Genomic DNA, 15,049 nt, shown 5'->3' with positions numbered 1-15,049 from the left:
ACACTTAAATCTATACTCGATATTAACAAATTTCTCTTCTTCAGAAACGCTTTCCTTGCCATTGCCAGTCTACATTTTATATCATCTCTACGTCAACCAGCAGCAGTTATTTTGCCCCCCAAACAGCAAAACTCCTTTACTACTTTAAGCTTCTCATTTCTTAATCTAACTCCGTCAGCATCACCCGATTTAATTCGACTACATTCCATTATCCTCGTTTAGCTTTTGTTGAAGTTCATCTTATATCCTCCTTTCAAGACACTGTTCATTCCGTTCAACTGCTTTTCCAACTCCTTTGCTGTCTCTGACAGAATTACAATGTCATCGGCAAACCTCAAAGTTTTATTTCTTCTTCATGGATTTTAATACCTACTCCGAATTTTTCTTTTGTTTCCTTTACTACTTCATCAATATACTGATTGAGTAACGTCGGGGATAGGCTACAACCCTGTCTCACTCCCTTCCCAACCACTGCTTCCCTTTCAGGCCGCTAGACTCTTATAACTACCATCTGGTTTCTATACAAATTGTAAATAGCCTTTCGTTTCCTGTATTTTATCCCTGCCACCTTCAGAATTTGAAAGAGAGTATTCCAGTCAGCATTGTCAAAAGCTTTCTCTAAGTCTACAAATGCTAGAAACATAGGTTTGCCTTTCCATAATCTATTTTCTAAGATAACTTGTAGGGTCAGTATTGCCTCACGTGTTCCATTTCTACAAAATAAGAAACTGATATTCCCCGAGGTCGGCATCTACCAGTTTTTCCATTCGTCTGTAAAGAATTCGTGTTAGTATTTTGCAGCCGTGGCTTATTAAACTGATAGTTCCGTAATTTTCACATCTGTCAACACCTGCTTTTTTTTGGATTGTTATTATTATATTCTTCTTGAAGTCTGAGGGTATTTCGCCTGTCTCATACATCTTGCTCACCAGATAGTTGACTTTTGTCAGGGCTGGCTCTCCCAAGGCTGTCAGTAGTTCTAATGGAATTTTGTCTACTCCTGGGTCTTGTTTCGACTTAGGTATTTCAGTGCTATTTCAAACTCTTCAAGCAGTATCATATCTCCCATTTCATCTTCAAGCAGTATCGTATCTCCCATTTAATCTTCATCTACATCCTCTTCCATTTCCGTAATATTGTCCTCAAGTACATCGCCCTTGTATAGACCCCTTATATACTCCTTCCACCTTTCTGCTTTCCCTTCTTTGCTTAGGACGAGATTTCCATCTGAGCTCTTGATATTCATAGAAGTGGTTCTCTTTCGTCCAAAGGTCTCTTTAATGTTCCTGTAGGCAGTATCTATTTTACCCCCAGTGAGACAAGCCTCTACATCCTTACATTTGTTGTCTAGCCATCCCTGCTTAACCATTTTGCACTTCCTGCCGATCTCATTTTTGAGACGTTTGTATTCCTTCTCACTGCTTCATTTACTGAATTTTTATGTTTTTTTTTCTTAATATTTCTTCTGTTAGCCAAGGGTTTCTACTAGTCCTCCTCTTTTTACCCACTTGATCCTCTGCTGCCTTCACTATTTCATTCCTCAAAGCTACCCATTTTTCTTCTACTGTATTTCTTTCCCCCATTCTTGTCAATCGTTCCCTTATGCTCTCCCTGAAACTCTGTACAACCTCCTGTTCTGTCAGTTTATCCAGGTCCCATCTCCTTAAATTGCCACCTTTTTACAGTTTCTTCAGTTTTAATCTACAGTTCATAACCAATAGATTGTGGTCATTGTCCACATCTGCCCTGGAAATGTCTTACAATTTAAAACCTGGTTCCTACATCTCTGTCTTGCCATTATATAATCTACCCGGAACCTTGCACTATCTCCAGGCCTATTCCATGTATACAACCTCCTTTCATGACTCTTGAACCAAGTGTTAGCTATGATTAAGTTATGCTCTGTGCAAAATTCTACCAGGCGACTTCCTCTTTCATTTCTTACACCCATTCCATATTCATCTACTACGTTTCCTTATCTTCCTTTTCCTACTATCGAATTCCAATCACCCATGACTATTAAATTTTCGTCTCCCTTCACTATCTGAATAATTTCTTTTATCTCAGCATACATTTCATCAACCTCTTCGTCATCTGCAGAGCTAGTTGGCATATAAACTTGTACTACTGTGGTCGGCGTGGGTTTCGTATCTATCTTGGCCACAATAATGCGTTCACTATGCTGTTTGTAGTAGCTTACCCGCAATCCTATTTTTTATTCATTATTAAACCTACTCCTGCATTACCCCTATTTGATTTTATATTTATAACCCTGAAGTCACCTGATCAGAAGTCTTGTTCTTCCCGCCACCGAACTTCACTAATTCCCGCTATATCTAACTTTAACCTATCCATTTCCATTTTTAAATTTTCTAACCTACCTGCTCGATTAAGGGATCTGACATTCCACACTCCGATCCGTGGAACGCCAGTTTGCTTTCTTCTGATAACGATGTCCTCTTGAGTAGTCCCTCCCCGGAGATCTGAATGGGGGCTATATTACCTTAGGAATATTTTACCCAAGAGGATGCTATTATCATTTAACCATACAGTAAAGCTGGATGCCCTCGGAAAAAATTACGGCTGTAGTTTCCCTTTGCTTTCAGCCGTTCGCAGTATCAGCACAGCAAGGCCTTTTTGTTTAGTGTTACGAGGCCAGATCAGTCAATCATCCAGACTGTTGCCCCTGCAACTACTGAAATGGCTGCTGCCTCTCTTCAGGAACCACACGTTTGTCTGGCCTCTCAACAGATACCCTTCCGTTGTGGTTGCAGCTACGGTTCGGCTATCCGTATCGCGGGGGTGGGGGAGGGGGGAGAGGGGAACTCAGCAATAGTATGCTTTAACTTCACTGTCATTCTTGTGCGTTAGCTGTGTTGGTTCAATAAAGAAAATTCAGGAAGATTTGTTGCAGTTTTATGCACAAAACTTTCATGGCGGCAACCAGTTGTGTGAGAGAGCATTTTATCAGACATGGACTACACGGAAACCAGCTAAGCAACGAAGTGCTGGCCAAGGAAATTCTCTAGATCATAAAAACTTTAGGAGTGCACTACCTGCAATAGGTTCGCTGCCAATGGAAAATGAAAAGAAGAATGGACTAACACCATATGAGGGAGAACCATTATTGCCAACACCTCACGAAGAAGAAATTACATCAGCACCAGCATAGTGAAGCTTCACTGTCACCAGTGGCATTATTAATCGTAGCATTAGAAAAAGATGAAGCTGTAGCCGAACCATCACAAGCCATAAAAAGAAGTCCCACCAGCAACAGTTGCTGCAGTACCAACAGGAGAAGGGAAGAGAACTGCGGTTCAAGAATCAGGGTCAAGTATTACGGACAAGCGGTGAACTGTGCCTCCTGTCTGTGTAAAGGATTTTTTAGTGAAGGCAGTAAGATGAAGAAGCCCATAAGATAAGTACTGTAAAAGATACTATAGCTTCTTGCCAACAGGCTTAGTCTGAAGGGAATAACAATTTCGAGATTAAAATTTGCTATCTGAACATTTAAGGAATAAAAGGTAAATAATTATTTGTGAATGCTTTTGGCGTAGATAATAAATTTGATTTTTTTTGGGCGAACATTGGGCTACTGAGGGGGAACTTACAGTTGTGAAACTTGATAACTATAATATAGCAAATAGTTATTGTAGGAAATTGCAGAGATTGTGTAGCAATCCATATCAACTAGTCAGTCATTTGCTTCATTAATAGGTTGGATCTAGAGTATTTGTATGACGAACGGAATTTTGAAGCTACTGGTATAGTCATTGACAGTTTAAGTTAGTAAGAATATCCTTGTACAGATTACCTAAGGGTATCACCATTGTATTTTTAGAAAAACTGGACATGCTTTTACATGTATTAGAGAGCCAAAATGGTTGCATTATGACACTGTAATAGGTGGAGATCTGAATTCAGATTTTGATGTAACGACACACAAACATAGTGTCATTGAATTGAAAATCTCCTAAGACAGTGCGATTTACACTTTATCAATAATAGACCCGCAAGAGATGAAGCATGTCTTTGCAACATTTTTGATAATTTTGAAACTACAGACCAATAATGTGATGTGACAGTATTTCCATTCTCGGACTTGATACGTATACCTAAATTGTAAAACTAGATTCTTTGCTGGTAAGAGTAATTTTGCAAGGAATGTCCCAAAAATTGTAACCGCCAGACTTGTCACAAATGATAAAATTGTCAGGTTTCATAAGTCCCCTTGCAGGCAAAGGCTAGTTTGACCAGTGTTACAATGACATGCATTATAGCTTATGTAATGATTCGCAAAAGAGCTTCTGTGAAGTTTGGAAAATAGGAGACGAGGTACTGGCAGAATTGAAGCTGTGAGGACGTGTCGTGAGTCGTGCTTGTGTAGCTCAGATGGTACAGCACTTGCCCACGAAAGGCAAAGGTCCCGAGTTCTAGTTCAGCGCACAGTTTTAATGTGCCAGGAAAGTTTCATATCAGCGCACATCCGCTGCAGAGTGAAAATCTCTATCTGAACCCAAAAAGAATTTATTTGCTTTCTCTTTTTCATGGCTACTATGTAAAGCAATACTAAGTTTTTCTACTGTTAATTTGGTGAAGTCGATGTCACATTTTGCTCCGTGGAATTGCGTCACAAGTCTTTGTCCTTTTTGTGATAACTTTATCTGTTCAATCCAAAAATGCAATTACTGTTTAAATAACAGCTTCTACCTGGCGTCTTGAAACTCGTTCTCTCAATATGTTTGGCCTGTGTAGATGGCGTAACGTGGAGCAGTCTGGATTATGCGGCAGATGAATCCTAGTCTGCCACTGCACTTACACGCATCACACGAAATAAAAAAAAAGCAGAGGAACCAAATCTTTATGAAAGAAAGCATTAAATATATTAAATAATATTTCATTAAAATAAATCATAACCAAATTAAACATTACCTGTGATTACCCCGGCGACAGGAGAATGAACGCTGGTGTCAGAAATGTTGTGATGCTACAAGGTGAACTTTCAATTGGTGTCACCGTCACACGCAGCTTGAGGATGATTCTCACCGTCATACAGATGAGAAGGCAATCCATTTCATTCAGAATCTTGGAACTGGGCTGTTGGAGCAGCCAGCCTTAGGTCAGAGTTCATCATTTTGGTCTGATGAAGGAGCACCAGCACGAATCAAAGTTTTAGTTGTATCACGAGGCTGTGCAGCTGATGGAAGACGTACTTGATGCCACAAAGCTTCCTTCCAGGACGAAACTACAAATCATATCAAGAGCTGGGCCGAGTGCGTAGAGGTTGGGGAAGATAATGTAAAGAAAGAAAACGTTACTTGCCACACCAAGTTCCCACTAAAATGTTTGTCGTTGAGAAATTAACTTTATTTTAACTTACCCTCGTAAAAACTCACATGAGGCCATTGCGTCTCTTTCACATGGTACGCATGCCCCGGTTGTGGTTTTACAGGGGCCAGCGCGGCGACGATGAAGCGGCTGCACGAGGACCTGCTCAACAACTACGACCGCCGCGTGCGACCCGTGCAGGACTCCTCCACCGTCACAGAAGTCACCTTCCACATGGACATCCACGACGTCGATCTGGTGAGCTGTCGTTTGATTAAGTGCTCCTGCTTTCCAGCGTCCATCTATATTCTGTCGGCCCTCCCATCTCCGCTGCATAACAGTCAAAACGCTTTTGTACCGAAAACAAATGTGGGTAGTTCAATAGATATCGAAGATTTGTAAAGGTGCAGGAAAAGGACAACAGAACAATTCTCTTTATAGCACTTCTTTAATCAGTTCAACAAATGCACGACAAAATCTTTAAAGCAAAAAGCACACTTAGTTCTGAATCATGAGATGTATTGGGACGTTCTATTTCGGCCAACCTCGCTAGACTTTCGAACTAACAACTATTAATTTCATTTTTTTCTTTGAAGCTCGCAGTATACAATTAGTTCATGCTTCCACAACAGGATATAGATAAGAAGTCTCAGTACGGGAAAATCACTCATTGTTACTGTGAGGAATGCTCTTTGTCCCAATACAAAGGACTACTGTGTATTATTCATTCCTTTTGAAAGTTCTGTATTTTCCGTCTTAGACCCTGCCTAGTCGTCGGTGCGGGTCTCACGCATCGTCCCCCTACGATCCATGGTGGATGGGACCTCATCATCATCATCATTACATGTATAAATGTACAGAAATGTAAACTCGCCGAGTTTGCATTGTGCACACCAGTTGCCGTTACGAGTGCAGATTTTTGACAAAATGCTTGCGCGTTGGAATGTGTGAGATATCTATCTGTTACATCAGCGAACATTCACAAGGAGTTATGGAAAAGAATAGCCACATATACAGCACGTTGTCCGTTGTTATCACCAGTTTAGGGACGCTGATGGTCTCTGTAAACAGATAAGTACCGGTTGACCTAGACAGCCAAATACAACCGTCGTGTGTGTGTGTGTGTGTGTGTGTGTGTGTGAGGGGGTTCAAATGGCTCTGAGCACTATGGGACTTAACTTCTGAGGTCATCTGTCCCTTAGAACTTAGAACTACTTAAATCTAACTAACCTAAGGACATCACAAACATCCATGCCCGAGGCAGGATTCGAACCTGCGACCGTAGCGGTCGCGCGGTTCCAGACTGTAGCGCCTAGAACCGCGAGGGGGGCGAGTTTCGTACGTGGTCCAAAAACTCAACGGCCCACACGATCCTCGGGCTTGGAATACCGTAACAAACTGTGCGGAAGATTTTTGCGACAGCAGTTATATTCCACACCGTCTGCAGTTCGTGCAACAATTAACATCGGAAGATGGCGGGCGACGCCATCAGTCTTGCATCGCAATGCAGGAAGTACTTCAGGATGAACATTTCGCCTCCAAGCTGATACTCAGCGACGAAGCTACCTTCCTGGTAAGGTTAAAAGCAAAATTGTCGGAGTGTGGGGCACTGAAAATCCTCATGAAATTATGGCGCTTGAACGAGATTCGCCGGAGGTTAACGTTTTCTTTGCAGTGTCACAGACGAAGCTGTATCGACCATTTTACTTCTGTGAGAAGCCTGTTATGGGTAACTGTTATTTCCACATGTTGCAGTTGTGGCTGTTTCGATAAATGACTGCTGATTCCGAGAATTTCATCCTCTAAAATGACGAGGCACCTCCTTATTAGTGCATCTATGCTTGTCGCTACCTGAACGACGAATTTCCGCATCGCTGCATTGGGTGTAGTGGTGAAGTGATGTGGCTCTGTTCCCTTGCCTCACTCCCTCCTCCAACCTCCCTTCAGGGTCGCTTGACCCAACGACCTCTGACTTTTTCCTTTGAGGGCACATTAAGGACCGTGATTGCGTACCCACACTCCCAAGAAAAATGGAACAACTCAGAGAACGCATCAACGTAGATGTGACGACTATTGACCGGATGTTGCAGCATAAGGAATGGAACGAACGTGACTATCGCTTGGACGTGTGTCGTGTGAGCGGAGGAGCACTCACCGGAAATATGTGGAGTGAAAAATGTAAACTTCGTGAGATTATGGTTCTATTTACGCATCAATCATACTTCTGCATGTAATACTTTGGAAAATATAGAGCTTTCATAACGTATGAATAATTTATAGTAGCCCTTTATTTTGTTGCTTAGCTCCATCGTAGAAGTATATATGGGAATCGGCACTTTGGATTGTGTCATCCATGTAGCTTCTCAATCTTGTCGGATCAGAACCGTACTGACGCAGAGCATCCTAAACTGAGTACTCTGAGATAAGAACTCAATGGTTGGAAATGATCATTTCAGTCGGCACGAGGTCTTGAGTGAACTCCGTTTTAGTAAATTGTTTACGCAATATCTTACGACTGTATTATCAGGAGTCAGCTGCGCGGGCAGCCACGCGGTCCAGGGCGCCTTGCCACGGTTCGCGCGGCTCCATACCTCCCCGCCGCCCCACGGATGTTCGAGTCCTCCCTTGGGGATGTGTGTGTGTGTGTGTGTGTGTGTGTGTGTGTGTGTGTATGTGTGTGTGTGTGTTGTATTTAGCGTAAGTTAGATTAAGTAGTGTGTAAGCCTGGGGAGCGATGACCTCAGTAGTTTGGTCCCACAGGAACTTACCACAAATTTCCAAGTTTTTCAGGTAGTCAAAATAATAAACATGCAACTCATACAAATAGCTGGCTGTAAGTAGTGGAATGAACGCAGAGTTTCAGTACTAAGTAAAGCAGTTGGCAGACTTCGTTTCGTTGGTAGGATACAGATAGGCTAATTTGCCAACAAAGAAGGTTGCTTACAAAACACTGATGGTACACATTCTACAATATTGCTCAACCGTGTGAGACTCATACCGAATAGGACTAACAGAGGATGCTGTATATATACAAATAAGGGCGACACCAGTGTTCACAGACTCGTTTGAAATACGGGAGGGCGTCATTGGGTTAGCATACACGTGAAGAGGTATCAGCTATTCCGCCAAAACCTACTTATAAGAGTGATCACAAAGCCCCATTAACCTCTGTGGTGTGTCCACATATCCATAGATGGCGTCACTGTATTAATGTGGGATTGTAGCAGACGACACTTTGAGGTAGAGTGACTATTCTCTATTAGTTATTGCAGAGTGTCTATGTACAGTATCGTTTTCAGAATATAGTATGAATATCCTCCATTGGCGATATGAAATTCTCCTCAACATTGTTGGCTTGATGGCAATAAATACATTTTGCACAGCATCCTTAAGTTCGTCAACTGCCTCGTAATGTGTGGCAGCAACTTTCTGATTGATGAATCCCCATAATAGATTATCACAAGATGATAGATCAGGACTTCGGGATGGTCACTCCAATGATGTAGGCAAATGGACAGAACCCGTCCAATCTATTTATTAAGAAATACCTCATTGAGATATTCTCTAATGCCAACAGCATAATGGGCTGGTGCTCCATCCTGCTGGAATCATACGCGACAGGTAAGTCCCCAGTCTTGTAGATGAGGAGTAAACGTAACATGATGAGATTCGCAGTGTGTTTCACAGCACCATCAAAGAAATATGGACCTAACAGGTGTGTTGCAGCCATTGCCCCACAGATCAAGACATGTGGTAAATTGTGCTCAAACTCGTCGTAATTTTTTTTTACTCCAGAAATAAATGTTACTCGGTTTTGCACTGCGATATATTGCCCGCTCGTGCCGGGAAAACATTTCCACATTGAAGGAAGAGCTGTAAAGACATTAAGCATTCGCACTTACGCCTTATGTCGTTTTTATGTGTCAATTATCACCCAGTCCGTTTACAAACGAAGGTTTAAATGCTTTTATCTTCAAATCATACTTCATGTGTTTTTGTAATGTCGAGTATGGGACTCCCAGATCCTCTGACCGCTTACGAATGAACTTTTTTGGCAAACGTTCGGCAGACGTCGAATCGCTCACATACGTTTCCAGTCGTACTATAGTCGTACTGGGCGGGGGCTTATCTTTTACGCAGTGAAGAGCTTTTTCTCTCACAGTAAAACTGTTAGTTTTGGTGAGGAAGGAATCTGAAATCTTACAGTGATTCGTGCTATCTCTAATTGACTTTCCTGTATGGGGTCGTTCGAGAACCCACGTGGTCATTACGATCCGTTCCTCCGAAGTGTAAATGGACTCATCAGCCATCATTTAGATGTACAACGAAGTGACAAAAGTGATGCGATAGCGATATGCACATATACAGATGGCCGTAGTATCACGTACACAGGGTGTAAAAGGGCATTATGTTGACGGAGCTGTCATTTTTACTAAGCTGATTCATGCGAAAATGTTTCCGAAGTGATTATGGACGCACGAAATGAGTTAATAGACTTTGAATGCGGAATGGTAGTTGCGGCTAGTTGTTAGTGAATTCAGTATCCTTAGATCCACAGAGTCAAATGTGTGCCGAAAATATCAAATTTCAGACATTACCTCTCACTACGGACAACGCGGTGGCCGACAGCCCTCAGTTAGCAACCTAGAGCAGCAGCGTTTGTGTAGAGTTTTCAGTGCTAACAAACAAGCAGTAATGCGTGAAATAACCGCAGAAATCAATGTGAAAATTACGACGAACGTATCAGTTAGGACAGTTCTGCGAAATGTGGCGGTAATGGACTATGGCAGCAGCCGGCAGACGCGAGTACCTTTGCTAACATCACGACATCGCCTACATTTGGCAGTTGACGGTTGGAATGCAGACATCACAGTTACAGTCTGCGTAAACCAGTTTTGTTGGCCACTGATGCAGCGTATACATGAATCGTGAGAACCCTTTCAGAATCAACTAACGTCTGAAGATGGTGCACTGAAGCGCCGAAACTGGTAGCTACATACAATACTGGCCATTAAAATTGCTACACCAAGGAGAAATACAGATGATAAACGGGTATTCATTGGACAAATATATTATACTAGAACTGACATGTGATTACAAAAATGATTCAAATAGCTCTGAGCACTATGGGACTTAACATCTATGGTCATCAGTACCCTAGAACTTAGAACTACTTAAACCTAACTAACCTGAGGACATCACACAACACCCAGTCATCACGAGGCAGAGAAAATTCCCCGCCGGGAATAGAACCCGGGAACCCGGGCGCGGGAAGCGAGAACGCTACCGCACGACCATGTGATTACATTTTCACGCAATTTGGGGGCATAGATCCTGAGAAATCAGTACCCAGAACAACCACCTCTGGCCGTAATAACGGCCTTGATACGCCTGCGCATTGAGTCAAACAAAGCTTGGATGGCGTGTACAGGATCAGCTGCCCATGCAGCTTCAACACGATACCACAGTTTATCAAGAGTAGTGACTGGCGTATTGTGACGAGCCAGTTGCTCGGCCACCATTGACCGGAAGTTTTCAATTGGTGAGAGATCTGGAGAATGTGCTGGCCAGGACAGCAGTCGAACATTCTCTGTATCCAGAAAGGCCCGTACAGGACCTCCAACATGCGGTCGTGCATTATCCTGCTGAAATGTAGGGTTCCGCAGGGATCGAATGAAGGGCAGAGCCACGGGTCGTAACACATCTGAAATGTAACGACCACTGTTCGAAGCGCCGTCAGTGCGAACAAGAGGTGACCGAGACGTGTAACCAATGGCATCCCATACCATCACGCCGGGTGATACGCCAGTATGTCGATGACGAATACACACTTCCAAAGTGCTTTCACCGCGATGTCGCCAAACTCGGATGCTACCATCATGATGCTGTAAACAGAACCTGGATTCATCCGAAAAAATGACGTTTTGCCATTCGTGCACCCAGGTTCGTCGTCGAGTACACCATCGCAGGTGCTCCTGTCTGTGATGCAGCGTCAAGGGTAACCGCAGCCGTGGTCTCCGAGCTGATAGTCCCTGCTGCTGGAAACGTCGTCGAACTGTTCGTGCAGATAGCTGTTGTCTTGCAAACGTCCCCATCTGTTGACTCAGGGATCGAGACGTGGCTGCACGATCCGTTACAGCGATGCGGATAAGATGTCTGTCGTCTCGACGGCTAGCGATACGAGACCGTTGGGATCCAGCACGGTGTTCCTTATTACCGACCTGAACCCACCGATTCCATATTCTGCTAACAGTCATTGGATCTCGACCAACGCGAGCAGCAATGCCGCGATACGATAAATCGCAATCGCGATAGGCAACAATCCGACCTTTATCAATGTCGGAAACGTGATGGTAGGCATTTCTCCTCCTTACACGAGGCATCAGAACAAAGTTTCACCAGGCAACGCCGGTCAACTGCTGTTTGTGTATGAGACATCGGTTGGAAACTTTCCTCATGTCAGCATGTTGTAGGTGTCGCCACCGGCGCCAATCTTGTGTGAATGCTCTGAAGAGCTAATCATTTGCATATCACAGCATCTTCTTCCTGTAGGTTAAATTTCACGTCTGTAGCACGTCATCTTCGTGGTGTAGTAATTTTAATGGCCAGTAGTGTAATAAATAAGAACGGGTGCAAGTGTTTCATTTTCTTATAATAGTGGAACAGCCGGGATTCCCAAGACCTCCTGTCAATATGGTTGGGGATACAAAAAGGAAATGCCAATGTTCGGCTGCTTGGAGGCCATTTTCAGCCATTCATGGACTCAAGTTCCCAAACAACGATGTCATGCCACCGGGCCACAGTTTGTCTGCGCTTGGTTTGAAGAACATTCTGGACAATTTCAGTGAATGATTTGGCCAGGCACCGAACATTAATGGGGCATAATCGAGAGGTTAGTTTGTGCACAACATGCTGCACCGCCAAATCTTTCGCATTTGTGGACGGCTATGCAGGCAGCATAACTCAATATTTCTGCAAGAGTCCACGCCACGTCGAGTTTCTGCACTACACCGGGCAAAAGGAGATCCGACACGCTGTTGAAAGGTATCACACGGCTTTCGTCACGTCACGCTATACGGGGTGGTCCATTGACCGTGACCGGGCCAAATATCTCACGAAATAAGCATCAGACGAAAAAACTACAAAGAACGAAATTCGTCTAGCTTGAAGGGGGAAACCAGATGGCGCTATGGTTGGTCCGCTGGATGGCACTGCCATAGGTCAAATGGATATCAACTGCGTTTTTTTAAAAATAGAAACCACCATTTTTATTACATATTCATGTAGTACGTAAAGAAATGCGAATGTTTTAGTTGGACCACATTTTTCGCCTTGTGATAGGTGGCGCTGTAATAGTCACAAACGTATAATTACGTGGTATCACGTAACATTTCCCCGGTGCGAACGGTATTTGCTTCGTGATACATTACCCGTGTTAAAATGGACCGTTTACCAATTGCGGAAAAGGTCGAGATCGTGTTGACGTATGGGTATTGTGATCAAAATGCCCATCTTGCGTGTGCTATGTATGCTGCTCGGTATCCTCGACGACATCATCCAAGTGTCTGGACCGTTCGCCGGATAGTTACGTTACTTAAGGAAACAGGAAGTGTTTAGCCACATGTGAAACATCAACCACGACCTGCAAAAAATGATGATGCCCAAGTAGGTGTTTTAGCTGCTGTCGCGGCTAATCCGTACATCGGTAGCAGACAAATTGCGCGAGAATTGTGAATCTCAAAAACGTCAGTGTTGAGAATGCTACATCAACATCGATTGCACCCATACCATATTTCAATGCACCAGGAATTGCATGGCGACGACTTCGCACGTCGTGTACAGTTCTGCCACTGGGCACATGAGAAACTATGGGACGATGACAGATTTTTCGCACGCGTTCTATTTAGCGATGAAGCGTCATTCACCAACAGCGGTAACGTATACTGCCATAATATGCACTATTTGGCAACGGAAAATCCACGATGGCTGCGACAAGTGGCACATCAGCGACCTTTGTGGGTTAATGTATGGTGCAGCATTATGGGAGGAAGGATAATTGGCCCCCATTTTATCGATGGCAATCTAAATGGTGCAATGTATGCTGATTTCCTATGTAATGTTCTACCAACGTTACTACAAGATGTTTCACTGCATGACAGAATGGCGATGTACTTCCAACATGATGGATGTCCGGCACATAGCTCGCGTGCGGTTAAAGCGGTATTGAATAGCATATTTCATGACAGGTGGATTGGCCGTCGAAGCACCATACCATACACCGCACGTTCACAAGATCTGATGTCCCCGGATTTCTTTCTGTGGGGAAAGTTGAAGGATATTTGCTATCGTGATCCACCGGCAGAGCCTGAGAACATGCGTCAGCGCATTGTCAATGCATGTGCGAACATTACGGAGGGCGAACTTCTCGCTGTTGAGAGGAATGTCGTTACACGTATTGCGAAATGCATTGAAGTTGACGAACATCATTTTGAGGATTTATTGCATTAATGTGGTATTTACAGGTAATCACGCTGTAACAGCATGCGTTCTCTGAAATGATAATTTCACAAAGGTATATGTATCACATTGGAACAACCGATATAAAATGTTCAAAGGTACCTACGTTCTGTATTTTAATTTAAAAAACCTGCCTGTTTCCAACTGTTCGTCTAAAATTGTGAGCCATATGTTTGTGACTATTACAGCGCCATCTATCAAAAAGTGAAAAAAGTGGTCCAACTAAAACATTCATATTTCTTTACGTACTACACGAATATGTAATAAAAATGGGAGTTCCTATTTAAAAAAACGCAGGTGATATCCGTTTGACCTATGGCAGCGCCATCTAGCGGGCCAACCATAGCGCCATCTGGTTTCCCCCTTCGAGCTAGACAAGTTTCGTTCTTTGTAGTTTTTTCGTTTGACGCTTATTTCGTGAGATATTTGGACCGGTCACGATCAATGGACCAACCTGTAAATGAGCTGCTGCAACTATAGGAAACAGTACCTTGAAACCTGTGTAATACAAGACCCAGTTACATTAATGTGTGTACTACCTATGTTCGACGTCGATAATCACTCCAGGGTGGCAGGCGGCAGCACTAGTAGCAGAGGTGTATGGAGAGTGTCTGGGTTACGTGGAAAACAGAGTAGTCATTGTCGTAAAGCCGGAACGGAGCGATTTATCTGACGCCCTAAAGGGCATGACCATTGGATTTCGGGTCAAGGATGAAACGATTTCCTAAACAGCTAAGTTTGTGAAGTATTCACGTGTTTGGCCAACTGGCTCTATCCAAAACTGATACAGAGGCAATTGTGGCTATAGATGATAGAGCTGAATGACGGCTGTGGAGATGTGTATAGGCGTGTAAACGTGCAACTGTTAAGCAACTGACCATTCAGATGAACCAAGAGGCTACCAACAGCGTCTCCTCAAACACCGTTCAGTGATCGTTACTGGATATGGGCCTCTGCAGCAGACACCTGGCTTAGCATCCGTGGTGACTGGTATTCACTGGCGACGAAGCTTGGTTGGTATTTGCAAATACCGCACCTGGACGTCGACTGAATGGTGACAGGTGGCCTTTTCCGGTGATTCATGTTTTATGCTCCATTGAACAGATGGCCGTTGGCGTGTAGGAAGTGAAACGTCTGAAATAAAACACTCTGCAAGATCTGTTGGAAAGGTCCAGGCAGGAGGGCATTCCTTGGGAGATCTCAT

General features: G+C 43.5%; 1 protein-coding gene across 1 annotated transcript in view; it reads left to right on the top strand.

The window, feature by feature from the left end:
- LOC126191103 (neuronal acetylcholine receptor subunit alpha-10-like) overlaps positions 1-15,049 on the top strand; it is a 141,867-nt gene that overhangs the window by 18,763 nt on the left and 108,055 nt on the right. Inside the window, exon 2 of the mRNA XM_049931840.1 lies at positions 5,453-5,586. Coding sequence (XP_049787797.1) covers positions 5,453-5,586 — 134 coding nt within the window. The remainder of the gene's footprint in view (positions 1-5,452; positions 5,587-15,049) is intronic.

This window comes from Schistocerca cancellata, chromosome 6 (assembly GCF_023864275.1).
Source record: "Schistocerca cancellata isolate TAMUIC-IGC-003103 chromosome 6, iqSchCanc2.1, whole genome shotgun sequence".
NCBI classification, from domain to species: domain Eukaryota; kingdom Metazoa; phylum Arthropoda; class Insecta; order Orthoptera; family Acrididae; genus Schistocerca; species Schistocerca cancellata.
The sequence above is the reverse complement of the archived record's forward strand: the minus strand, read 5'-3'. Positions and strand labels throughout refer to the sequence as shown.